We start from the raw sequence: 27,993 nt of genomic DNA on the forward strand, positions 1-27,993 counted from the left end.
TATATATATATATATATATATATATAGCAGTTATATATTTTCATACTGACGAATTCCATTTAGCACTTTTCACAGTCTATAAATCTGTCAAGATTCAATGATCTTCGAAACACTTTAAAATATCACATATTATATTATCTTCATAATTTCACTATCGTTTGTGATTTTTAACAATTGTTTAATTTTACGTGGGGGGGGTGGGGCGGTGGATATCGCCTGCCCTGTGGAATATATCCATACCTCTCGCACGCGCCACCGCCGCGTGTCTTCTGAACTCGCTCCTCAACAAGTTCAATTTGCAAAAGCAATCAAACGAGTGCTTTTGCCAACTGAAAATGTTTCAATCATTCTAACGTTTAAATTATCGCGAGAAAAAAATTAAACTTGGGAGAGGTATAAATTTGGTTATTAGCAAAATAAATGTAGAAAATAAATCAGGATGGCTAATTCAAATAAAATATGATGATAGCGATATATTCAATATTATTGAGATACATATAATATATGAAAAATGATATCAAAAGTAAAAAATAAAACATCTAAAAAAAATCGACAAGACAGTGAAAAAACATAAATGACAAATGTTTGAAAAAGATTCATGAATGATTTATATTTCATTTCTATATATTTAAAGACCTGAACGTTAACGTGTCACCCCATTCTGTGTATTATATGCATATATTTTTTTAAATATACATATGTATATCCATATAGTAAAATCACTTATAATTTTGAGTTGCTCTAACGCAGATTTGGTCGATCGTGCGAATTGTAAAATTCAATCCTCATTCAAATTGCAGCTCGCGACGGTCATCCTTGTCGTGCATTTCGGTTTAATTTTCGTCGAGTCATCACGAGTGCATATAGGATCGAAATTTACAATTTGCATCGTCGGCCAATTCAGCACTAACACCGAATACACATCGAATACATATAGATAATTGTTGAATAATTTATTACATGAATAATAATTACTACAGAATTTTGGTATAGCATCACCGATTCATCGTTTGCATTACACACTTTCGATTCAAGAATACGTTGTTTCAATGAACTCGATGAATCAATACGAACCCAAAACGATCTGTTAAAATTTAGTCACGACACATACTAACAATGGAATTTATGAAATGCATTTCAAAACGAGAAAAGCAGAAAGAAAACAAATGATTTGAGACAGTGAGAAATATGAATAAACCAAATAATAGTGCTTTGGATCGGTAATAACAATTATAAGAATAAATAATATATTTACAAAATATAAGTAAGTTATTCCTGCATAGTGTAATCGTAAACTAATAAATTAAAAGTATTCCATTAATGTAAAAAAATATGATAAATATTGTACTAGCGCTGGTCAATAAGCTAATTGTATATTAGAAGTTGTATAGTTTTAAATTAAACATGTCACTAATGAATTACAAATTTTGTAATGAAAAGTAACAATTCAATATAACAATTGTTTCATTAAAATTATTACTGTCCAAAATTTTCACACTGTTCTTTTCAATGTTAAGTAAGAATATAAAACGTGCAGGAATGATAAACCTCACAATACTAAATTAAACTATATTTCCAAAGATAAATTAATTTTTAAATTATTTCCAAATGTGAAATAATAAAAAGAAACCTGTCAATAAAATGAGTCTAGAAAAATATGTACATTTTTCTTTAAACTTAAATGTAAATTAAAGCTTATTTTACTAATTAATAATATGGCATTTCATGTATGATGCAAAATGTATAAAATAGTAATCTTACAAAAATAACATAATAAATGATCGATGATAATAAAAATGAATACAAAATAAAAAATATAAGCCATTCAAATATATATGTACACATGTTTTATGAGTTGATGATAAATGGTTACGTATAAATTATATAGTAATCGAGTCATAATAATAAGAAACGGGGTAAAATTTTAAATAACGCACGTTCACCACGTGTTAAAAGCGTAAACTTTAAACGAAACCGAGGAACACAAAGGGAATGGATGTCACAAATAATTAAAAAGAAGCGTAAAAGTGAACAGTTTTGAATGAAAACAGTCGATGAGGATGCAAAGACGACACCGGCGGGTGCGGGGCGGGGCGCTCTAGGGCACGAGGTCGGGCAGGCGGCGGCGGCCCTAGGGACCCCCCGGAGGCTCTCTTTCAACCTTGCGTTCTTTGTAGTAGATCTCTTCGCTCTCCTTGTCACATAGGAGCAATATTACCGCTCCGAACAAGAAGATTGCTGCCCCCCATCCAACTCCATACGCCCAGCCGAACTCCCAAACCAACCGGTTTCCTAAACATAAATTCAAAAATATATAAATAAAACATTCACATAAGATAGAACAAAGTTGATTTCAAATGTATTTAAATTTTGTAATAATTTATCGAAAAACAAACCCATTGGTTGCACAAAAGTGCACAAGTGACGATTTATTAAAGAAACTACTCGGCAAATAGAATACACTTCTATTGTAATGCTTAAAAAAAAATTCTATTGAAATAACTTGAAAACAAAAGATTTTTTTATAATTATTGCTTTCATACGCTTATGTCATTGATATGAACATATTTTTGAAGTATGTATCTGTGTGATTGTTGGATTGTTTTCTACAAACTTTTTATTAATTTCACTGACTTGCGCGTTTAGCACAGAAAATTTGAAACGATTTTGAAACACTTCCACTCTTCCGATCGCTTTGATATTTTACTGATATACGGGGGACGGGACGGGACGGTTAGCTCTCATTAAAGTAAGCAAATGCCCCGGACATAATGCTAGAAGAATTTAATCATTAACGAAATCATCAGAATCGTCTGGCAGATCGACGTGATGACAGCTGGATATCAGATAGGCTTTCTCGCCCCCCCCCCCCCCCCCTACTTAAATAGTTATTACCAGGCTATGGAGTCCGAGCATTTTAAACGGAGTTAGAGTCGTAAAAAATCGAGCAATTCCGACTCCTTTTTATTATTTTCTTTACTTAATAGTATTAAGGTATGTGTCAACTACAGTCTACTATTGGATGGAATTAAATCCACTAATAAATTTAAATATAATAATTTCTTTATAAAAATGCCAAAACCGATTGTTTTCTTTGTCTCATACTTTTTTTTTATTCTGATTTTTACCCTCATTTTTCGCATTGTCTTATTTGTGTATGAAATTCATACACACACATACAACATGAATGGCAATTTTTAGTGATTTATTTAATTCTTTTAATTTTTAAATATTTTGAAAATCGCTAATAATTTTATTCCTAACAATTTGATACGTTGGCAAGAAAAGTCGATCTTACTAAAATCGTTTAAGTTGTAGTCGGAGTCGGCAAATTTTGATCCGACTCCACAGCCCTGATTTATATCACACTATCTCATAACTTTATCAAAATGCATACAACTCATATAACACCAATTAAAAAAATAATTGTAACTGAAGAATTAAACAAATCTTATAATAAACTCTGTACTTCATGAATAAATTGAGATTAAACTGGTTTGCATATATTTTATTTATTTATCTGTGATAGGATAATAGTGTGTTAATTCGTCACAATATGTTTAATTGAGTTTTGGAATAATTCTTGTGTAAAAAATAGCGTTTATGCACGTACGAATAATTCCGTGAGAGATTCTTCGCGTGAGCGTAATGTCGCGTGAGTCCTGTATCTGTGAGTGTAATGTCCGTTAGCGATATGTCGTTAAGTGTTAGATCCGTAAGCGATTTGTCGTGTCACCGTATATATATATATATATGTATACAAACACACACTACATAATTAATTTTAGTTCAATATGAAGAAAACATTTATTATAAATAATTTAAAATATATAAAATAAGGGTTTGAAGATCAACTAACATCAATCAAACCATTTATTTGATGCATTAATGAAAATTACTAAGAACATACCAAGATTGAGTTCGGCGGCAAAACATACTGGATATATGACCAACGCAATAAGAATTGCTATTACTGAAAAGACAAATAGAAAAAGTTTAAATATCACATAAACATATAAAATAGCAATAAAATAAATTTGTCTCCGAAAATTCAACTTGAAAAAAATACAGAAGAATTGCACTCACATGCTACAGCCATGGCGAGTACTGCCAGGCGATAATATTTAAATTTTGTACGATGATCGGTCGCTCTTAGTCCAAGAGCCGTGAGCAACGTTCCCACGATATCTGTACATAGTGTAACAATGCATAGCCCGGCTGCTGCTCGGATGTAAGCTAAAACAAATCATATGAAAATTAATCGATACATAAAATGAAAATGTTCAAACTTGAAGAAGTACACATACCAACGTCTCTGGAGCGATAGCAACCGGGCTGTTCGATTAAGTTGAATGGAAGAGGAGTAGGAGCATGTGGTTCAATGCAATGTGCAAACAGTCCCTGCCGCCAGCCCGCTGCCATGAGCCAGTCGGCACTGCCGAGCCCTAACGCCATCAGCACTATCACCAATATGCCACATATTAGCGCAATCACCTGAAACAATACATTAATTTTCAGTATAAATATAATAAAGTTCTACATACACATTTACAAATATGAGGATTAAGTTCTTCTATACACATTTCAAGTTTTCTTATTTCTATTTTAAAATTTATATTTCACCATGATGCCATTACGGGTTGCCTCTGAGCAACACTTATAATATTAAACTTGTACATAAATAAATTCATAGATTGTTAATTTGAAATCATATCCAAATAGTAGGTAGGATGGTTTTGCCAATTTAATGAGTAACCATTTCAACAATGAAATCAGATACATTGGCAAAATCTGATAGGAAACAATCGACTTGGAGTTACACATATCCAAGTCTAACCAGAAGCACTGCAGAAATACTCCCAATAAATTATTTTCAACCGAAGTCAACACAGGGCTCGAACTAAGGAGCTTCTACGAGGAGCTCCTAGAGCTCGAACCAAGGAGCTCTAGGAGCTCAAGGAGCTTGAGTTGGAATTAATGCGACCACTGAGCTATACTGCTGACCTAATTTCAATTTCTGTCACATTGAATATTTGAAGTGTGTGTTGTTGATTAATATAAAATGATAGTAAACCAGTTGGATTTTGAAATTCAAAGTTAAGTCATTGATCGGTTAGCAGTAAACAGATATACAGAACATAATTGTGAACAAAAAGAAAAAGGTTTTTACTTATGTTGCTTTTTAGTATTAAAATGTGTCCATATATTGTAGACAGGCCAATGGCTACATCCACACTACCGATATCTACACCCGATATTTGCGAATTTTTCCATAACCAGTTCTTAAATAGCAACCACAGGTTGCAATATGGGAACTGGATATGGAAAATTCGAGAATATCGGGTGTAGATATCGGTAGTGTGGACGTAGCCAATTGCAGTAGTTTCCCTCTTAGTTGTTCTTAGTTCAATTTTATATATGTATATACATATGTATGTATATACATAGATGAGCAAAAATTGATGACATATTAGACATATTAGATGGCATAGATGACATATTAGAGCAAAAATTTTCCTTAGTAACTATAAAAAAAAAACAGTTTTTCTTATTCTGTAAGAAATCTTTTGTATTATAAAACATTATGAAAAAGTGTTGAGTGGATACTCATCTAGATATATATATATTAATATATGCATGTACGTCTGTCAATAATTAATTTAGTCTGTCTAACAAAATAGTGAATTCTAAGAATAATAATATTTTCAAAATAAAACTTGATGTTATTTTCAAATTCAATGGATTCGTGTAGCTTTTCTTGATATATGTGTATTTTTTCTCCTTTGGTTTTAGTTTTTTATTATTTTATTTAATATTAATCTATTTATTTTTATTTTTGTGAGGTGATAAGCTCTTTGGACCTATTGCAATTTGGTTTGCCCAATTAATAAAAATATATATAAATCGTAATGATTTACATAAGTGTCAACAAATAATATGTATTATAAAAGATATTTTATAAGATACATATAATATAAGAAATACTTTGAAATTTGGGATGGAATGGCAGCCAGCTCAAAAGAATAGTTTTGATTCAAAGATGTGTCTTCATATCGCAACCACTATTGTAACTCAAAAGGTCTGATTGTGAATGATACATTCCTTGTAATTACTCTAAAAGGAAAACTTTCCTGGTTGTCGTCGGTTCAATACAAATTTCGCAACTGCGAAATGTAAAATCGAGTCTTTCTCAAGTTTATTTTAGTTTGGAAGTTGTTGATTTTGTACATGTATGCCTACGTGGGAAGAGAGCAGACGATGGATGGGAGGGGGACGAAAAGGGAGAGAAGAGGGTGACGAAAATGGGAGAGAGGAGGAGGTGGTGGTGTCGAAAATCAATAAGAGCCGGTCCGCGGGAAAACTACGTGGAAATTCCATCGAATTTTCCGCTTAATTTGGTCCGCGCTTTTTCAGATGCACAACACGATCCGGCGAAAATGCGAATAAAACAGCCGACATCATAACAGACGAGCCCAGTCATTTTAGTCTGTCCGATGAATCAGACAGCTTCCGGTAACACGAACATGTGCAATGCACAAACTGTGTATACAAACATATCGAGGATATTGTACGTGATGCAATAATGCACATTGTAAACACTGACAATGAGTAATCACGCACGTTTAAAATTACATTTAAAACCACATTAATATGTTTGTTGATAATTGAACTGAAAATTATATCGCCAAATGAGTAATTCGATATATAAATATAAATGTAAAATTGTCGTGTATATGTATTTGTACAGCAATATAAATTCATCGAATGAAATACAACAAAATTCCATTAGGAACTGGAGCTAAATTGAGATTCTATCATTAATTTCCAAAGTAAAGCGAGCCGCACCATTCAACATTCTCTGGAATACACCAAGAACAATAAATAAGAAATGTAGCAAACTCTCGTTCGGCAGTTTATTGGTACAATGTTACTTTTCTTTTCAACATTATCCTCTTGTACGTATGAATGTATCGATTCGAACGTTTCTACATGAGTCATCGGACGCTAAAGATGGTCATGACTTTAGCCTTTAACTCAGGGTTTCGACACATTTTTTGAACGGTTCAAAAATTTGGAATGCTCACATACTCGTATTTTAAATCTTAACAATTATATTTTTAATTGGAATTTCTTTGATTGATGTTTGATCAATTCGAAATGATTTTGAAATAATAAACAATCGTTGTTTATCTTAATGGAACTGACTTATTACACTGAGTAACACAAAATCACGACTAATCAATCATTACTAAGCTTGGCCCACTGAATTCAAATAAGATAATTATTAGTTTTTGGTTCGCTCTTGTTTATGAGATATTTTAGCGTTAAAAAATGCGCAATTTTGACTTTTGCAGTCTTTAACTTAAAATCTAGTAATGCTGTGCTCAAAGTGAGTATTGGAATCAACAGTCAGCTGCTTTTTCATTTTAATTATGTAGCGAATTTTAAGTCAAAAAATTTTTTTTTTCATGATATTATGCGTTTATTTCGCCACGTTTATAAGGATTGGTTTTCTACCTCAATACGTTTTTTTTTAATCTAAACGTGTAAATTTGAGCGGTAAATGATTTTAAATTGAGTTAAAAATGCTGTTGACGCAAGAGCGAGATAGAGAATGGATCTCATAAACTAGAATGAACCAACAAAAATCATTATCATATTCGAATTCAGTCAAACTTAGTAAAGATTGATTAGTCTCCAATCTGTTTTTATTTGCTTTTGTTTTTTAGAAACAACATGTACATATATTATATGTAGATACTGTTATTAACTACTATTAAATGTTATGAGTTTGGTTTAATTACACATAGTACAAATAAATGTAATCAAAATGCTTATATATAAATAAAATACTATTAACATTAATAGTTTTTCGCCATTAAATTACACTTTGAGAATTCCTTGTGCCTAAATGGTACAATTATATCATTTGATCAAAAGTTAGAATAAGAACTTCTGATAAATGTGAAAATCTTTTTTCTTCATGTTATATATTTTTTTTCATAAATGTAATTCAATACGTGAAAGAGAACCCAAGGTTTCCGAATACTGGCTTCAGTATGTATATAGTCTGTTGATTTTAAACGACAACAAAGAAATCATGTAATAATACAACGGTGACATTCGAGATGATTCAATCAATTCCACGTCATCGAAAGGTCAACCTCTTGTCACACTTCATATGTATGTATGTAGGTACAAGAGTGGAATAGTCCCTAGCTGCATAAAACTGCGAAGCAAAATAAAACCAGCGAAAAAGGATAATATTTTACAATATATGTACATATCTGTATAAATACATCACGATAAACATTATCATCAGGTATTAATTTACCAGATAAGATTTCGGCAACGATACGAATTCAAAGTAATTTGATTTGACGATAGTGAGGTACGAGTACCCAACGATGCTTTTATTCGAGTGAATATATGTATGTAGGTACATACATAAATATATCATATGAATACAGAATTGAGGATTATCGTGACTGCGAAGAATGGTAGGAAGTCCCTCGCGGAAATCGACCGTTCAATTTCAATGGAGTTGGGCTCCATTCAATCGAGGGACTTCACATACAAACTGACTTGGCGTGGTTCAAATCGAAAATCGATCAATCCACGAAAGGAAAACGAGGAAACGGGATATCTGCCAAAACGAAAGAGCCCCATACCCACATACACCCACACACACACACAAAAATAGCAAAAAGGGAGATGTTGAAGGCTGTCGCAGCAAAACAATTGCTGAACGATTGAAAAAATCAGAAATGAGTTGTTTATTATACATACGCGTCTACTAATTTTACTTTTAGATATCAGATTTGACTATACATTTATGTAGAAATGTCGTGAGGTGTTGAGCTTGAGACGTGTCATACAAATTTCGAGCATGTTGCTGCAGTTTTCATCTCCACTATTAACGCGAAATTGGATAAGGGACGGTGGGAGTTGAATAGGTGTATTCAAAATGAGTTGAACAGAGCAAACGTGTGAATGGGTCGACCTACATATGTATGTATACAAGAGAAGAATTAAGGTGTTTGAATTTCAATGAACTCTTTGTGATGAAGTCCTGCGAGAGGTCTCGAATTCAGACTAAGATTTTGAAAAACTCATAGACGTGTAAACATAACATTGAGTGGTGAGCAAAATCGACTCACAATGAGTATTTTTGTTTTAAGTGTTCAATGGAATTCGGAAAAAACGATTGAAATACACTGTACTCTCGATTATATTACGGGACCGGATAATTGAAAAACAAGGATAATCCGAACTATAAATTCTTGATATCGTTTCTATTGTTTGGGCGAGTGTTGTTTGTGAGTAAGTGTTTACGTGACAATATAAACGATATCTGCATCACTCGGCATCTGATCATCTGAATTATTTGAATCGCGATCAAACCACTCCTCGATGTTTGTCAGATCCAACATGTTGAAATCATTTTAAATTTTCAATTAATCTGCATATATACCACTCGCCTCCATCTCTTCACAATCCGATAAATCTATTTCCACGTTAGGAAGAATCTTTCTTCATGATCAAACCAGTGTTATTGGTTTAACTATCGACCAAGATTTTGCTATTCTGTGTATCATTTTTTTCGTGAAATTGATCAAGTCATCATCTTCCTGAGCAAGGGTTTTGAGAAGATCGGCACGGTTAAGCCGTTTCATTGATGATACGACATCTTGGACCATAGGTTGAATTAGACTTGTAACATTAGCCGGTAAAAATTTAGCTATCCTAAGACCGTCGTTTCATTCGGATGAAAAAGAGCGTTGTCTATTAACAATACTACTTTCTGTGGCAACCCCTTCCTTTTTAAAAAGTCTCTGATTTCAAGAACCCATTTATGTATGTAGTTTTGAACCAATCTTTGAAGATCTCTCTATCCATCCATGCTCCTTTTTGGTTATAATAATCAACAGGAAAATATTTTTTATTTCAATCCCCTTAAATGATCAAAGTTTTTTGCTTTGCTAAATCTTCGTATGATAATATTTTCATGCTTTTTCGTTTGGAAGGACATGCAGTACTATTACAATCTCTCGTGAACGCCTCCAACTCTTTTTGTTTTACTGTATCTTGAACAATTTGATATTCCATATTCTTCGGCGAGCTTTAATGAGGATTCCCAATTTTCGAATCTCTCTATTAACGTAAGTTTTAGTTTGATTTAGAGTACAATTTTCTTGCGCTTATTTGTTACGTATACCTAATTCATTTACAAATTGATTATAATTTAATAAAAAACTAATTAAATAAATAACTGAACATATGTATCTAACTAAAAAATCCCACTGATCAACCAATGCTCCAAATCTACTCATTATTTACGTATTCACATAAAAAAAAACGGATAATCCGCACCCGGATAATTGAGAGTACGCCGTATATCATTGGTGTGTTAAGAAGTAGTGTGGTATGATTAAATTCAGATATTCGTATCTGATTTTGAAAAACAATACAAAAACTAATACATAGTTAAATATGCAAATTTTATACAAAATAATTAGCTTCACATTGTTGTACAAGTGTTTTTCTCATCATATTTTGTTGAATGGTTTGAATTCAATCAAATATTATTAAATAAATGGAACTATGTACATACATATGTATAATATACAGAAAATTATTTTATGATTGCGTAGATTTGATTAATAAAGGGGGGACCTACAACCTAAAACCGATCTCCTTTAAAAAGAGCTTGGGAAAGTAAAATCAGATCTAGATTATCTTATTCGTTTGAATTGATGTCAAAGTCTACATATATTATTTTAAGTGTTCACTCCAGTGCGTTCATGAACTAATTTGTTCATAGACGAACCATCGGTTTTAGTCTAAGCGCTAACAGTTAAAAGCTATCTTCAAATAGACTCACCAGGTGTCGCAGGAAACTTTTAGCTATCAAAACTTTTGAGCTGCCAAAACCTGGGATGTCAAAATGCCAAGTATTCAAAGGGACATCCTATTGAAACCAAATTACAACGTTGCTACAATTCCCGTTGCCGCAAATTTTAAAAATATTGCAACCAAAGCAACGAAATGTACACTTGGACTGTAACATACACTATTATAACTGCGTTTTGGTAGTCAAATTCTTACGCATAAAACTTCAGTTTTTTAATTGTTACTAACAACTAAATCGAGGAATGGTACAGTATATTTATTTAAAGTTGAAAGTATACTAGGTATATGTACATGTGAGCCGTTATATTTGAAAGTGGCGGAAGTTCAATTTCGAGTTCCAAAAACACATTCTGTTTGAATCAATTCACAATTTGTTATCACTTATTTTAATTCGATATGTCCAGGATCTCGGAAAAGCAGAATAAACGTATAACAGGCGTATTTTTAGATATTGTTAAACGCAAAACATTATATTTAATGTTTTGCGAGATATTTCTCGAAATGAAGAAAATTTGACTTATGCCATTCAATTATAACGGCTCATGTGTATATTATAATACCAATAGTAATCTATGTTTTCTTTAAGATAAAAATCATTTTTATCGTTATCAATCGTTAACAGAAAGAGAACATGGAAGATTCATCACAATAAGTTCCACAAAACTCTTCGTGAAGTTTTTCGACTTAAGCTTAGTAGAAGTCGTTCGAAGCAATTTGAGCTTTGATCTTAATTCAAAAGGTCAAGTTGATTTGTGAATGCGTGTAGGAGCAGATATGTGTACCTATATATCAAATTATACAACCTCTATCCTCGTTCTAAGAAAAAACCTCAAACTTCCGCAAAAAGTTCAACCAAACCGTTTCAACCGAAAATTAGACAAAATAAAACCTAATTTATGACACTACTTCACCAAAACTCATATAAAATATGGACAATCTCAAGCGACACTTCGCATTTCGGCGAGCAAAGTGAAACTTATATCAAAAGTTTTGTAATGAAAATAACATTTTATCACATTTCTAAGAGTTTCCTTTTTGACGATAGTATCTGATGGGTCAATATCATGTTGGGAAGTTCAAAGGCAAGTAAGTATGTATTACGGCAGTTTTAAAATGAAAACTACATAGTTTGATTTGTGTCCTAAAGCTTATAGACCGTGGTATTGTATATTATACTAAACACTTCATCGCCATAAGCGCACCGGTGCGCGCTCCTTCGTATTTAAGGCTATGGACTCGAAATTATTTTTTGTCTTCACAGCGACATCTAAAAATATCCTGTGATACTAATGCAATTGAAAAAAGTCAATATTTTTCGTTAGTTTGTGATATATTCAAGAGGTAGTGTCAAGGGTTGGCACTAAACACATAATAATTTGTATCGGTTTCTACAAACATGTGGCGATTAAGTGGTGGTATGACACCACTTTCAGCGACGCGATGATCACCATGAATCTTCAAAAGTTTCCAAACTAATTTTTCTTTTTTATATGTAAATGCGGTTCGGTGATTATTGGTCACAAAGCGCTTGCCTAAAAGTCACTAAAATCTCTATAACGGAACATCTGGCAGCCGAAAAGTCCATCACACTAACGATAACTGTCATACTAACGAGAACTCGAGTGCCAAATATTCCGTATTCGCGATTTTCATGACAAAAATTGTCTTTTGGGCGATCGCAATGTGACTAATAATTCAATTACCGTAAATGCTTAGTAATAGATGAAGCTTTGTGATCATGTAAAAATTCTGCTTAGAGATTTTGACTCATTTGAACTCAAATGAATAGTCCGGAAACGTTGGAAGATTTGCCGCTGAAAGTGGAATCAGACCTTTACTCTTTTCAGTGAAGTGGTTGTAGTTTTAATGAGATTCTTATGTTGTGGGTCAATGAGACAATGTGATGGTAGACGAGGATGACCTGCGCGATCTGGTTGGGCGGCATTTCTGCTGGTTGCTGATGCTGCCTTCGAGGTGAACGAATCTGCTGTATGTTGATGTGCAGTTGCTGCGGCTGCGGCTGATGCTGCTGCGGCTGATGCTGCTGCGGCTGATGATGCTGCGGCTGATGCTGCTGCGGCTGATGCTGCTGCGGCTGATGCTGCTGCGGCTGATGCTGCTGCGGCTGCGGCTGATGCTGATGATGCAGCTGCGGATGATGATGCAACTGGGGAGGAGGAGCAAACTGTGGCGGCGGAGGCAGCAAACCCGGCGGGGGGGCGCTGGGGGCGACAGGGGCGGCAGGTCGCCAGTGGCCGCCGTTCATCTGGCTGCCCGCGGCCGCACCCTCACCCTCACCCGCGCCCCACCCCCGCCACCCGCTATAGCATCACGCATCCGCCAAAGGGGGCGCGCGCTCCTCCACCTGCACCTCCAACACGGACGCCTGTACGCCCAGAACCACTACTCCTTCCGCAACAATGGTGGCGGCTCAAATCACTCAACGCACTTCTGGATGCACTCACTATGCACCCAAACACTGGGTCACTGCTACTGCTTTTACTGCTGCTTCACACCACTAAACGCCGAGGACAAATCGAGCTTTAGCAAAACGGATCGTCGAATGTGAACATGTCTACCCTGATAGTTAACAAGGATGTTTGCACATCCTCAAATCGGTTCCCCGAAGAATGCACTAAATTGCACTAAAGAAATCCTAATTTCCAAAGGCGCTCAAAAAGAACTTACGCAATAAAATTCCACAAAAAAATGGTTAGCACCCTCGGATGTCATACAAATACCCCATTGACGCCTTTTTTACATACCTCCTTTACGTTTCACATGGTTTTTATGGAATTCTATTGCGTTAGTTCTTCTTGATCATCTTTGGAAGTTTGGATGTCTCGAGAGTGCGGCTCTCTTGTGTGTATTTATCCGATCACTCCTCAACTCAGTCGTTTCTAAATAAGGTGACACGAATAAACGTTCACGGGCAAAACGCTCACTGACACAATGTATCTGATAGAAGGTTCAAGCTACAAGACTAATACCCTAAAAATGTTCATCAAGAAATCTAAAATTTTTATGATAAAGTACTTAGTGAATAAAATTTCGATTAGACTGGGTTATCTAATATATGTAGCAGTGGCGTGTCGTGGAAATCTCCTTGTTTTTATCGCACAGGCTTACTTAAAGTGCGAGAGCAGGATAGAAGGGGACGAGGTGACGTACAGAGGGTCCTTGTATCCTGCTCGCGCACACGTAAACGATGCTGTGCGATAAAAAAATAGAGATTTTCACGGCACGCCACTTTTACTCACAGCTTGTTTTGTCATATAAAGCGGTGGGACGGCGTTCTGGCATAGTTTTTCTTATAACCCATACACCCAGTTCATTATTTGATTTAACAGCGCATACATTTTAGATTAATATACATAAGTTGTTAAAAAGTAAACGTTACACGCGCCCCTTTGATGTTACTTTGACAAGTAATGTAAAATTTATTTATGAAATAGTAAAAAAGAATGTAATGTTCACATCAAATATATAAATATAAAGAAATAAAAGTGCCAGTGAGATAAAAGCAGCATTCCTAAAAATTGATACTTTAATTTTTAATAATAATAGTCGCTGTTTTCGCTTGGAATTCGTATAATTTGAATATATTGGTGGTATAAAATTTATCGCCGCTTTCATAATCTTAGATCATAGAGTTCTTATGCTTCAATGATAAGTTCCGACCTGCACTAAAAGATTCGCCTTATCAAGATTTATCGTTCGAATGAATATTTCATATGCGAATTTTAACCCAAAAAGAGCGAGTGCTTTCGTTATCAAATATTAAGAACATCATTATATTATGTGCATATATACAACTTAATCGTAATCTGTTTTAAAAATAAGGGAAACGATTTGCTCAAAGCTCGACTTATCACATCTCCTCCTGCGCCACGTGTCGCTATAACTCATTAATCAACTCAAGAAAACGCACGAGTTACCAATACACACACTAGTTAACTAAATAAATAGACGATTTGACGAGCGATATCGCAATCAACTTACGACGTCAAATACATATCACAAAGCAAACAACTTGATAAACGATACCAACGTTTCGAAGTTGTTGAAATGGATAATTATGTGTATGTAGAGTACAACGTTAACTAAAACCACACCCGAATGGCAGTTTCGCTGATTTTACTCGATCCAATCGACTACACCTCTATTCGCGTGGGGAGGTCACGTCAATTCTGTTCAATTTGAAATACGATTCCGATTGTGCAATTTCGTCGAATATAAAATCTAGGAACGGTGTCCATTACATAGGAAAAAGCGTTGGCGTTCTCCTCGAATGGGAATTGGGGATGTTTACATTGTTATGAATATATCATGCTAATCAAAACATAATCATTTGTCAGCGAAGGCTTCGATGAGTATAGAATAATAAAGTAAACATCATTATTGGGTATCCGGTGAAAACCAAATTCAAACAAACTACATACTACTTATGGACTAATATCTAACAAGTTTTCAAATCGATTGAATGTTTTTCTTACCCTCTAAATATATGTATATGCATATGCTAGGGTTTCTGATTTTTCAGAGATTTTCAATTCCCGAGACACAGGACGGATCTCGTGATCATTCCCGGGATTCCCAGGATTCCGGGGCATATGATGTATCCATTTTTTTTTATCAATATTAAATTTAATTATTTTTAAAAAGTAAACAATGTATCTATTTGCTGGATAAAGTGTAATAAAATAAATTTATTTGAAAAAGCTTCTTAAAAATATTTAAATGGGAATCCTAAAGCCTATTTCTAGATTTGGCACAAATTTCCAGCAATGGAAAAAAACTCTTTCAGTTTCGGTCGTAGTTGGTTTTATAGTTATAAGGGACGAAAATATTTTTTTTGTCTTTGATAAATCCTTTGTTAATTCTTCATTTACGGTCAAACACACAATTGTCTCATCTTCATCAGAATCTAAAAGGGTTTCTTCCATTGTGGAATCCACTGGATGTATATTATACATTCGCCTTTATTGAACCAATTAAAGATCGTTTTGATTGAAATATTTTTCCCGGGATTCGAGATAAGAAATCCCGGGACATGGGACATCAAAAATTCCGGGGCGATCCGGGCAGAAACCCTAATATAAACGACCTAGACAAAAACATAGTTATCTCATTATAAATATCAGCCAAAAATGTATTTAATATAATCGTGCGTGAACTTTAGTAGGTCAATTAGCTTACGTTTAGTCAAAATATTTATAGAAAATGATAAATAGTCGATTTTAATTTTGATATGCAGCTCACATAAAATCTAAAAATAAAATTGAGCAGATGGTTTGAACAATGTTAATAACAAATAATGGTGGTAGTTTAAAATATCATATCAATGGGAGAGAAGAGGAATTTTTTTAGAATGAGGATGGAATAGCTTGAGTTTGCACTATCTAATGTACCACCTTATGTATGGTCAAGTCCAATATTTAAATATCTTTTAAAATGGATCAGACAGTATGCAGTCAGTACGCAGCTGCAAGTAACTACATATAATTGGAATGAACGAACCTAAACAAATCACTTCTACAAATGCCAGAGAAAGAGCATTGTTTGAGAAAAACAGCGAATTGTATAGAATAACCCGCCAAAGTAACTGGAGGCAATCAGTTAAACGGGACTGAATTGAATTTTAAACGAACAATAACTAGAGAAAACGAATCATACTCCAATTCAATCAAGTTATTTTACAAAAAAAAAAAAACACGGAATGAGTGCAAACGCATCGCTGCTCCCAAGTTTAATTGGTAGAAATGTCGGTGTTATTTTAAAGGGCACATAAGGTCGCGACCCAAAAGGTTGACGAGAGAGATTTGTCAATCGGTGCCGCGACGTACCAATTAGCGTCAGTGAATGGACTGACGGTTAAGGGGTTATTCAACGGTCAAGACCCGTGAGACCGGAAGCAGAGCACTCTCGACGACGGTAAATCATCGCTAGTCAAATGCGAAAAGGGAGATAAAACGAAAGGGGAGATCCAGAGACCAGATGAACTTGGCATTCTTTTGTTTGTCGTGAAACGAAGACGGAAGTCGCCGGAACTCTTTCTTTTTAGTTTCGGTACCGACATGTGGAGCGATGACGCGATACTCTTATTCGAGTGCTGCAATGACGTATTCGCAAGTCGAATTACATGATTTAGGTATTACGAAGGCGATCAATAAACGAGAACAGTCCACTTTTTACACTTGTTTGTCCAATTCGTCCCATTAGATAGCGTGCCAAGTTTGGCAGTTCTGCGCTGGACAAACTGACGACGGGTAAACATTTGGACAAAGTCATATTTGATTGTATCAATATAATTGATCGACTTATTTTTCCTTTCTTTCTAAGCAAATAAAATTCGGTTAAAGTTGAGCGAAAATAAGATATCGATTATTATGGCTGTACATAAATAGTCTGCTATTTTAGGTATAACTAATTACGTTATTTTTAAACGTACAATTTTATACAAAAAGGTAGAAATATATACATAGTTACTTATTCAGCAACTATGTAAATACAAAAGGAAATGTAAACCAAAAACAAGATGCGACATCTCGACTACTGGAATTTGAGTTATAACCGGAAGATGATAGACAGGAATGCTTCAGATTGTATAGAAATGCGATATATATATATTCCGATTATCTGATGAATGTGTATTAGAGAAGAGTTCTCGAATAATGCCCCAAGAATATGTTGAAAATACGGACAATGGAACAGTTCTTCTGGCAATAGAATACGATTTTCTCGATTTCTTTTGCATCCTCGCGAATACAATTTGAGTAAGTATTAAGTCTGAATGCCATTTATTTGAATCAAAACCACAATCACTAAAGGCAATGTGTAGAATACAATGGATGAAAGTTGCGCCAAATAAAATCTAATGGTGAAAGGTCGGCTGTAAATTTTAAGATGGGTCTATATAAAAAAAGATCTAACATAATTATACATATGAACATACTTTTAGGCAAAAAATTTGGTTAATAGCTTTTGCCTAGGTACTCAATTTGTTTTTATATTGTACCTTACCCCCTGTGCAATGTACATTAGCTTTATGGCTTGATATTGAAGCTATTTTTGATTTATTTTCACCGATACCTTTTGTATATTACAGGGTATACCTTATTTTTTCGCTGACTTTCGTTAGTGTTGCCATGTAGCGTATGAGAATTATATTATATGGCAATTCATGCACGATGTCGCCGTTCAGTCACGACGCTCCAGGTATGCCATGTTTATTGTCGTTGTTTTGTATGAAAAAGTCAATTAGCTGCTGTATTTTCCACAAATAAATTCAGAAAAACATTTTTCATGCCCCTTTAATGTACCTACCAAATAAAAGAATTCCACAAAAAAATGCTTACAGTCTGAAGAGGTTGAATATTCATGTGGGTTGAACCCGTTTTGTAGATATCCATTAAATCGAAAAATATCTTGAAATCTGAGGGCATTGCTTACTGAATTAATTCAGAATCCAACAAAAACATAATCGAATCGTTTCTAATCAACGGTAACAAAAAAAATATGGCAGAAAACACTATCATCATTATCTCATTTCCAATAAATACGGACTTTCCCAAAATTAAACGAACGTCATTCCGTGAATTAATCGCAGCGAATGTTTAAAAGCGATTCGCAAATTGCGCACAAAAGAACTGAGCGAGCAGAACGAACAAAGTTTCAAGAGTGGCACACATAAAAAACAAACCCCATGAGAACAATCCCCATTCCCACGACATGGTGCAAGTTGAAAAATTGACGTTCGTGCAAAATTTCGACTTTATGAGAACTCGTAAAATTCAAATACACCATTGGTAGGTAGAAGGCACACAGAGAGTAAGTATGCCACTATACAAGCACACCGGTGGCGAAGGGGCCGAAGAGTTAATCAGTGCAAAGGAGGGTAGAGTTTTGAATTGGGGCCTTTTCGGTAAATATTTGTGTCGTAAAATGCGGTCATGTTCGCCAACGTTCCCTTTCGCGTTCCGAGTGGATGGGGTGGGTGGGTCGGGGGTGGTTTGGGGTGGATGCTGGGTGGGGGTAGGCTGGCCTTATCGATCCAGACACCCGCGGGGCTGCAGGCTTGCGCCCCCACCCTCGCATAGACCACACAATGCAACCGAAAGTCACATTTGTTATGTTACGGTCGACATGTGAGAGGAAAATACCCCTAGGTACGGTGGGTGGTGGTAGGTGGACTGAATCGGGTGTACCCTCTTCAAAACAACATTAATCCCATATCAGCGAAATAGGTCAAAGCGAGGTAGTATTCCCGTATCGAACCGTTCAAGTTTCGGGTATGCCGAAATTGTAAACGCAACTTGGAATCAATTTGTTGCCTGGATTGTTGTTGTGATTCTACATACTAATGTATGCAGAAACGACAACGGTACAAATTGGCGTTTTAACAACATGTAAATTAGCAACGTTTTAAAGAATCCACACTGTAAACAAAGAATAATGAACCGCGTGATATCATTCTTGAACTGGATGAGTTCATGAGAATATATTCGCATTGAATTTCAAATAAACAATTAAAAATAAGCATGTTTATCTTAATTGGTGCTGATAGACCAGAAGCAGTTACAATAAAATGAGTTTTTTTTAACCAAATTCGAAACATCAAAATAGACAGACGACTACTACTACTACTTCTAATACTTCTTGAAAGCTATTTCACTAGATTAGTTATGCAAAAATTATTCAACCCACACACTAATAAACTGAAAGCAATATTGCCTGTTCAAATCATCTTCATAGGGTTGGGTGGTAGAATCCGTGACGTTAAATTTAATAAAATGTTTACTATTAGATTAGCCATGTTTAAGCGGTTTGTATTACCAATACCGAGCGAAGCCGGGTAAAGCCACTAGTATTTTATAAGTATGCATTTACATTCGTGAAGTTTATTAAAAAATTACTTATGTAGTTTGGATCATTGATTTCTAATTAAAGTCAATGTCATTATAGTCTGTTTTGAGAGAGGAATATCTTATGTTTAGGAAGGAAGCTTCCAAGAAAAAAGAAGATAGATCCAAAAATTGGCAAAATAAAAGCAGATCAAGAAAAATTTCTAACAACAATACATCACTTCTGTGTAGGAGTTCGATTCAGATATTTGAACTAAGAATCTTTGAATAATAAGTAAGCAAAAAGGCGGGAGGTATTGAATACGCTGAAAGGATCTATCGAACATTCAACACAATTAAGAATGTATTTTCATATTTTATTTTAATAAACATATACCTCAGTGTCTTCACATGTTACCCCAATATGACACTGTAGCCAGATAATATGAGGTTGAGATCTTCTAATAAGACCTATTAAATTAGAATTTTGATTGACTTTGCCGTGAAAGAAAGGAAAACAACAATGGAAGTTTCGATCCTTTGTGACGTGAGCCCACCGAAAAATTCCCAATTCAAAGATGGCTCAATCCGCCTATATATGTATCAATATCAATTTTGAAATCAAATGAGTCAAACCGTATACTGTAACGATTGCTTATCAAAATCTAAGAATTTGCCTATCGATTACTACTCGATTCATACACACATTGGAAAATGTTGATCGTTCGTTTTAAAAACAAGCTCACTTCATAGACGGAGCTGAAGAAACTGAAATAGTAGGTTTTGGATCTGCCTGCAAAATTCCAAGAAGCGTATCGGTTCACCGTGCATCATCATCATCAGCATCCGATGAATCTCGGAATAGCTTGGCATCCGCCCATTGGGAAAATGGCATTTTTTCAGGCACACATGAACAGACAGCCACCAGATCAACAAGCTACATGGAATGTACGCGCGCGCACCACAGTCGCGGAACATCTGCTACATAACGTCGTAAATGCGAAAGCCGTATTGTTTTCCACTTTTCTTTTCTGGACGCCATCGATCGATCCGGTTCATTACCGGACGGACGGCAACTATAAATTTTCATCTTCTTTGGCAGACCGCGTCGAGACAGCCCATTTTCACTTTCCCTAAGAAATTTTCCGCACAAGATCCTATCCAACGGTATTTTATTTCAAACTCCACCACATCGACCCAAGACGGAATGTCGTCAACCGTCACTACAGTTAAAAGTTAACTGTGATGACTAATTGCCTTTAACTCTTTTAACCTTAGGATTAACAGTAATTCGAGCTGGATGCGTCTTACTAATAACCTAAACTAATACTTCAGCAATTAGAGTATTTACAGATGCAACAAAGGAACGGAAAAACCTCGCTAGTCGCAGAATCCTATTCAACAGCGGTCGACAATTTATTCAGCTAAATTTTGGATCCGTCAGTTGTATGAGTTTTATAACTATCAGCACGTTTTCATACAGTGTACAACAAACCTGATCTATTCATTTCGTTAATGTATATCACAAATTTCCATTTTTTTAAGACAAGGGCCAAATAATAACATTTTAAAAACTATAATAAATGAAATGGTTCAGTTTCTATGTACATTTTTTCAGACATAATAGTCTCTAGTATTTCAGACAATTTAAGGTTTTGTAGAGATTTGTTGACAAAAGCTGGCACATTTTGGTCATCTTTATATTTGTTAAAATAACACTGAGCAACAAAAAATCGCGTTTTTACTGACCGGAGCTGAGACTAATCAATCTTTGCTAAAAAAAGACCCATTGAATTCGAATATGACAATGATTTCTGTTGGCTTATTCTCATTTAAGAGACACGAGCGTTCAATTTTTTTACAGATTTTTGGTTTTTGCAGACTTTCATTCAAAATCTAGTATTGCTGTGCTAAAAGTGAATATTGGAATCAATAGTCAGATGTTTTTTCTATAGATTGTGAATTTTTGGTTTCAAATATTTATATATTTTATATTCAAAAATATTTTTTTTTTCATGCTCAGTGTAATTAAAACAAAGTACTTAAAAACGTTTTCTATAGGTATAATATGAATAAAAAAACTACTTATTTGATACCGAATCCGAGTATATAAAAGTCGACCACTGTTATAAAATTTAAAATAATCACTAACATTACATATATTTACCATTTTTTCCTATTATATTCGTAAGCACCCAGCAACCTAGCACTATTATTTTAATGTTTAGATAGAGTTAAACAGTCCCATGCGAATATCGAGGTTTAACCGCATTTCATCGAGCTAAAATTGTATTATTTATGTTGGAATCCATCAGTGGAAGGTCTCCAGCGCGAAAGTCGGAATATAGGTCACGCAGCTTCGGTACATTCATTGCACATTCGGACGGGTGGTTCGATCCTTTAGAACAAAGTGAGCAGACAAAGGTTGGTGTCTGGCGATCAGGAGACGTTTCGACATTGGTGTATTGGAACAAGTGTGGAACAATAAGTTTGATTCGGTGTGTGTTTGTTGGGTGGGCGGCGCAGAAGGAGAGTGGTCGGTATCGATCGCGCGAAGTCTACGGCCACCTCTGAGTTTGGGGCTCGACGGGGGCGCCTGTGGGGTCACCGGGGCGGTCGGGGGGCCCGGAGGATGCGTGGGGGCGACTGGGGGGACTCGCGAGGGGCGGATGCCCTGGATGAGGGTCTCGCGCCGCGGCCGGTGCTCGCGGTCCGACGGTGCGCCGGGAACTGGACCCGGAGGCGGCCGCCGCCTGCGCCCCCAAAAACCCACCCCCGACAGGGTACGACCCCCGAAACCACCCCCTGTGACGCGAGTCGACAACCATGCTCCGTAATAGCGCCCCCATAAAACTGTATCTCAAGTTGGCGACGTAAATTTTGCTTTGCATTGTGAGTTTAGCGCATTGTCAACGCGAATGCTTGCACCCACAGGAATTCCATTTCACTTTCTGCTCTAAGAAGTGAGGATTCGCGGTTGACGATGAGCCATATAGGAATTTATTTTAAAAGTAACCAACAGAAGTGGTTAGCATATAATGCTTTGAGCAGAGTGGTCACTGGTTCAAATCCCGTTGGTTTTTGCAGGACAGATCTTGGATTTGTGAAACTCCAGGTCGATCGTTTCCTTTGAGAGTTTGCCAATTTATCTGATTTTCATTGAAACGGTTCCAACTAATTGGCAACCTTACCCATTTCACGCAAAATCTCGAATTTCGCTGATTTGTTTAAAATGCTGCAAATTTATAAATTTGACAAACTGTGTCTCGTTGGATATGAATTGTTATATATTTATTTGTACAATAATGATAATATTTGTATCAAATGTACAATGTTTCTGGCCAAGAAGGTTAATTGGCGTTACCTGTTAAGCCTTCCTGGTATAAATTAAAGATAAAATAAAATCTCAATCAGTCAGTGGCGTATGTCCCTCGTTGCCTTTAAATTTTCAAATTCTGCTATCATATATGTATATTAAAGACAATTTCAATTTCTGAGCTTCGTTCGCTAAGTCTGGATTGACCGATTGAATTTCTTCTATAGTCGAATCCATATCACAAGACACAATAAAATAGCTTGTAGTCAACGACGACTTATCGAATTTTGGGATGTAAATAAAATATTAGTATACGAGCCGTTATATTTGAAAGTGGCAAAAGTCCACTTTTCTTTATTTTGAGAAATATCTCGAAAAAAATTTTCGAGATATTTCTCTCGACCAAAAGGCGAAATAAAACTAAAAAGAGCCTTGTAAAAATACTGGTGGCCTGTAATAACGTTTATTCTGCTTTTCCGAGATTCTGGACATATCGAATTAAAATAAGTGATAACAATTTGTGAATTAAGTCAAACAGAAATAGTGTTTTTGGAAATGAAAATTGGACTTCCGCCACTTTCAAATATAACGGCTCATATATCGAACGCATAAAAATCATGACAATTTATGAGATTTTTCTACTACATACTTCATGTAGTAGAAAACCATTTTCAGTCTTTTAAATGTGTATATTTTCGCTAAGCTTATATCTGAAATGAATCGGATTCGAAAACCGTAATTTTTTTATTTAGTTAAAAACTTTTTTACTATAAAACGATACCCAAAATTAAACCTCTTTCTAAAAATATCGTTAGCACAACTTCTAAAGGATATGAATGCCCACCCTGTGTATTTAAATATTTTGAAACTTAGCGGAAGCGGGAATTATTGTAGCGATGTTGCAACGCGGATTCCATAGAATTTAACATTTTAAAAATTTTGCGTTTCATGGAATGAACACTTGGACACATATGTATATATGTATTCTTGTGACTTTAAATATTCGTATGAACAGTCATAATGGGCATGTAAAATTTGATTTAATTGGCATAAATAATTCGTCACTTTCTTTATAATTATGTCCGTAATTAATTGAAAAGCCTAATCGTTGTGTCATTCTTAACAATGCAGATAAATTATGTGAATATTTTTAAAATTTTATACGCAATTACTTGGTGAGTAATTTCACTTTCACACCTACACACGTATGCATTGTCATTGTTCAAATAAATTCTTCTCCAAATAACTTCGGTGTTTACATTACGTAATATAAGGAATTAATTAAGAATTGCAATGCGGCTAAATGGCGTATTGCACAAATATTTACATACATTCTCAAAAAAAATCCAAATTGAGCAGAATACTAAATAATATATTTTAGCATTTTTATTCAACAGCATAAATTGTACAAACTATTTCACAATTCACAGAAGGAAATATCAAATTCCTCATAAATAAATTATGTTACATATTCCGTATAATTTATGAAAAATTCTTTATAAATGACGCATAATATACGTAAATTTTGCTTCGACCCAATATGAGTAATGAAGACCGAAGGTCATACTAATCAATGGTTCACTCGAAACCGTGATTCACTGCGGTTAACTGGAATCGAAGGTTTGTGAGCCCTGGCCAAATCTATGCGCCCTCTTATATTTCCCAGATATGGAAAGAGAACGAGACGAAAACAAATCAAAGCCCGAAGTAAGGGAGCGAGATAGACAAACTTGGGATACATTTTGAGGAAGGGAATATAAAAATAAACAATAAAAATGTATAAAACAAAGGAGAGAAACTCAATCAAAAGAATTTCCACGTGAGCGGAATGCACACACACAAAAACTTTCAGCAATGCGAGAACATCTATGGGAATTTCACGCCGGGCGATCACAGTACCAGACGATTCAAAGCTTCCCAACAATTTAGTACGTCTAGCCGCAATTGGAATAACGAAAAACGATTGTACAGTCAAATTTTAATACAATATATTGGAATCCGTAGTGGCGACCTGCGTGAATTGTGCTGGTGCAGTTGATGACTTGGACATCTCTGGTCCTGCCCTCCAACGCCAACTAGAAGCTTTACCGAATTTGGCAGCTTTTCTAGATTCATCTTCGGGTATTTCAACTTCGTCGATTCTGGACCTGGTTACTAGTGGTCTTATCCTCTCGGTTGCTCTGTACCAACATAGTGGTAGTCGAAGCTTTGATTTTTCTTCTTCTCGAGTTGGAATGCTAGACTGTCGACTGAAGATTTGCCTGTCGTCTATTTTGATATCTTCAGAATTCTTTCCGGTGGAAATTCCTAGCACTTTTTTCAGACGGAAAAATCGAGGAGAGCTGTCCGTTTGAGAGCTAGCGTCTTTTTTAAACATTTTTACTATCGGATTCGGTTGTTTGCTCTTGGGTGAATCTTCAATTTTCGGTCTGGCGGATCTGTCTCCAAAGAGAGTTCTCATACGCACGATTCTTTCCTCAGGAGGGAGTTGTAAGTTTGTATGAGTGATCGGGGGTTCATTTGAAACGACTTTTTTCTTTATAAATACACGTTTGAAACGTTCGAACCTGTGTATCTCGTTCGATTGATTGGTTGATTGCGAGACGGTTTGAGTGTTTTCGTTAATCCCCAACTGGGATTTGAATTTCTTGAAACGGTTTTCTGGGACGTTGACGCTTGTCGGGATTGTTTCGATGGTAGCGACGTCAATAGTTGGATATCTTGAATTGACAACTTCAAAATTACTCGATGTGGGATAAATGTTGACGGAACTGAGGGTAGCTTTCGGTTCTCTATACCAGTCCTCGTCGCAGTGTATGAAAATATTCGAGTCGCTGACATACTGTCGGCAGTGAACGATGCTTTGTCGCGCAGGTAGTTGAGAGACATGGTAAGTGCTTTCAAGGGTGTGTATCTTGAGTTCTGAAGGGTAGCCGTACGACGGTTCTTGGTCATGGTACTTGTTCAGGTTGCCGGAGCCACCACATTGCTGGAACATGTTAGACGTCTTCCCCTTCAGTTGATCAAATGTGTCACCGTTGAAAATGCCCCTCACCATGTTCAAGAGCACAACCGCTGTGCCTTTATTAAATTCTATCAAAGGGCAAAATGAAATTTTCCACACCGGTGACAGACAACTTCAGCTGAAGAAGTATATAGTAAACTGATTAAAAATACTCACAACGACCCCGTAAAATATTAAAGTAATTCTATTGATTTTTTGTTTATCCGTTTAAAGATTCACTTTGAAGGCTTCATCGTTATACCGGCATACAAAAGTGCAACAGTCAAAACACTATTTTTTTGTTATTTATGATAGAAAATACATTTTAAAACATTTATTTTCTATTATTGTAAAGATATTAGGATTAAAACATCTCTGTGGTTTAATTAACACAAAGAGAATGTGAAACATATCAACAGCACATGATATATACAATAATGTTTACACCTTTAAGGTTTCCTATTATCAAATTTCAAATGAGAATAATTTGGATCCCTTCTATAATAGGCTTAAAACACAACTACATAAATACTGTAGCCTTAAAATAATACTGGGAAAGTGTATGTAATATAAAAGAGAATTTTTTGCACAAATATGACAGAAAATGGAGAAGGTTTCCATCATAATTTTAAAAATCATCTGCATATGTATGTAAATTTGAGAGATTATAATATGTTGTATTAGCCGAATTAAATCATAAACAAAATAAACACTTATTTTAGAATGTGGTTTATTATAGAGTTGACAATGTTATCAAATTCCATAATGGTGTATGTATGTATAAACGGATTAGTAGATGAGTAATATTCTTGCTTACCTTAAGTGGTCTGGTGATTGTGACGGTTTCAATCATAGTTGTCGGTGCCATTTTCTCTGATTTCTAATTCCCTTTAGAATAAAAAAAAAATTAATTAAATATAAAAAAAAGTACTAAAAAAAGTAATCAATATATTGATAAATAATTTTTATAAATTTAAGAAATAATTTTTATAAATTTAAATATAATATCTATATAAATTAAATGTCGATATGAAAAAGATGTTTTGAAATATTGTTTGATAAATATGCTGATTATAATGAATTTGGTCGGTTATATACATATGTACTTCTAGATGTTTGTTAGTAAATAAAAGATATCTCAATGCCATTTTAATAATTTAACCTTTTCAACATTTTATTAAAAATAATTTTGCAATAATATAATATTAATAACAAGAAAAATAAATATTGTTTGTTTAAATTAATTTCAAAGTTATCGCAAAACAAATTTACGGAATTAAATAATGGTGTATAAATTAAACTGTAATACATTAAAATGAAATTCAAATAGTAGATAAAGTAAGTACATATCGACCGTTTGACGTTAGGGCGACACGTCATTTTCGCGCATTTTTAAACGTCACATGTCAGCATGCGAGATCAAGTGATCGTTAATGCTGACCTAGAAAATGCAGACGATAACGGGGAGACGAGATGCGTCAGACGTCGCGCAGACGAATATCTTTAGAAAGTTAACCTAATTCTTCGCTCCCATATTGATTGTCGCAACTGTTTCGTTAATTTTTTTAACAATTTTTTTATCTAAAACGTTCAATGAGTGCAACGAAAAGGATTGCGCAAGTGCAATGGAGAGTACTTCAACACCCGCACCCTTACGCCCCCTCCCCCCCCCCCTTCCTTTTATGTTTACAAACAAGTGTCAAAGGGGGGGGGGGCGTGCTACATAGCAACAAGAGCTTCATCATATAATAAGCATACATTTGAACGTCTCGCAGGAATAGTCGAAATGTAATGAACATAATACAATAACAAAACAACTCACCGGTGAGCGACTCCCCGAAAACGCATGCCGTTAAAACACACTATCATACACAACCAACCCACGCCACGCGCGGCGCGCTACTGAATTATTATTC

The 27,993-nt window shown here is 35.1% G+C and overlaps 1 protein-coding gene across 1 annotated transcript; it reads right to left on the bottom strand.

Moving 5' to 3' along the window:
• Positions 1 to 199: 199 nt before the first annotated feature.
• Positions 200 to 27,981, bottom strand: LOC143913180 (transmembrane protein 47). Its single transcript, XM_077432826.1, has 6 exons — positions 27,900 to 27,981; positions 26,895 to 26,965; positions 4,308 to 4,494; positions 4,087 to 4,236; positions 3,911 to 3,973; positions 200 to 2,292 (listed from the first exon to the last, which is right to left on the bottom strand). Exons 2-6 carry the CDS (start codon positions 26,943 to 26,945, stop codon positions 2,132 to 2,134), a joined length of 612 nt encoding a protein of 203 aa, XP_077288952.1. The 5' UTR covers positions 26,946 to 26,965; positions 27,900 to 27,981; the 3' UTR covers positions 200 to 2,131.
• Positions 27,982 to 27,993: the final 12 nt, after the last annotated feature.

Source organism: Arctopsyche grandis, chromosome 6 (genome assembly GCF_051622035.1).
Source record: "Arctopsyche grandis isolate Sample6627 chromosome 6, ASM5162203v2, whole genome shotgun sequence".
Lineage (NCBI taxonomy): Eukaryota > Metazoa > Arthropoda > Insecta > Trichoptera > Hydropsychidae > Arctopsyche > Arctopsyche grandis.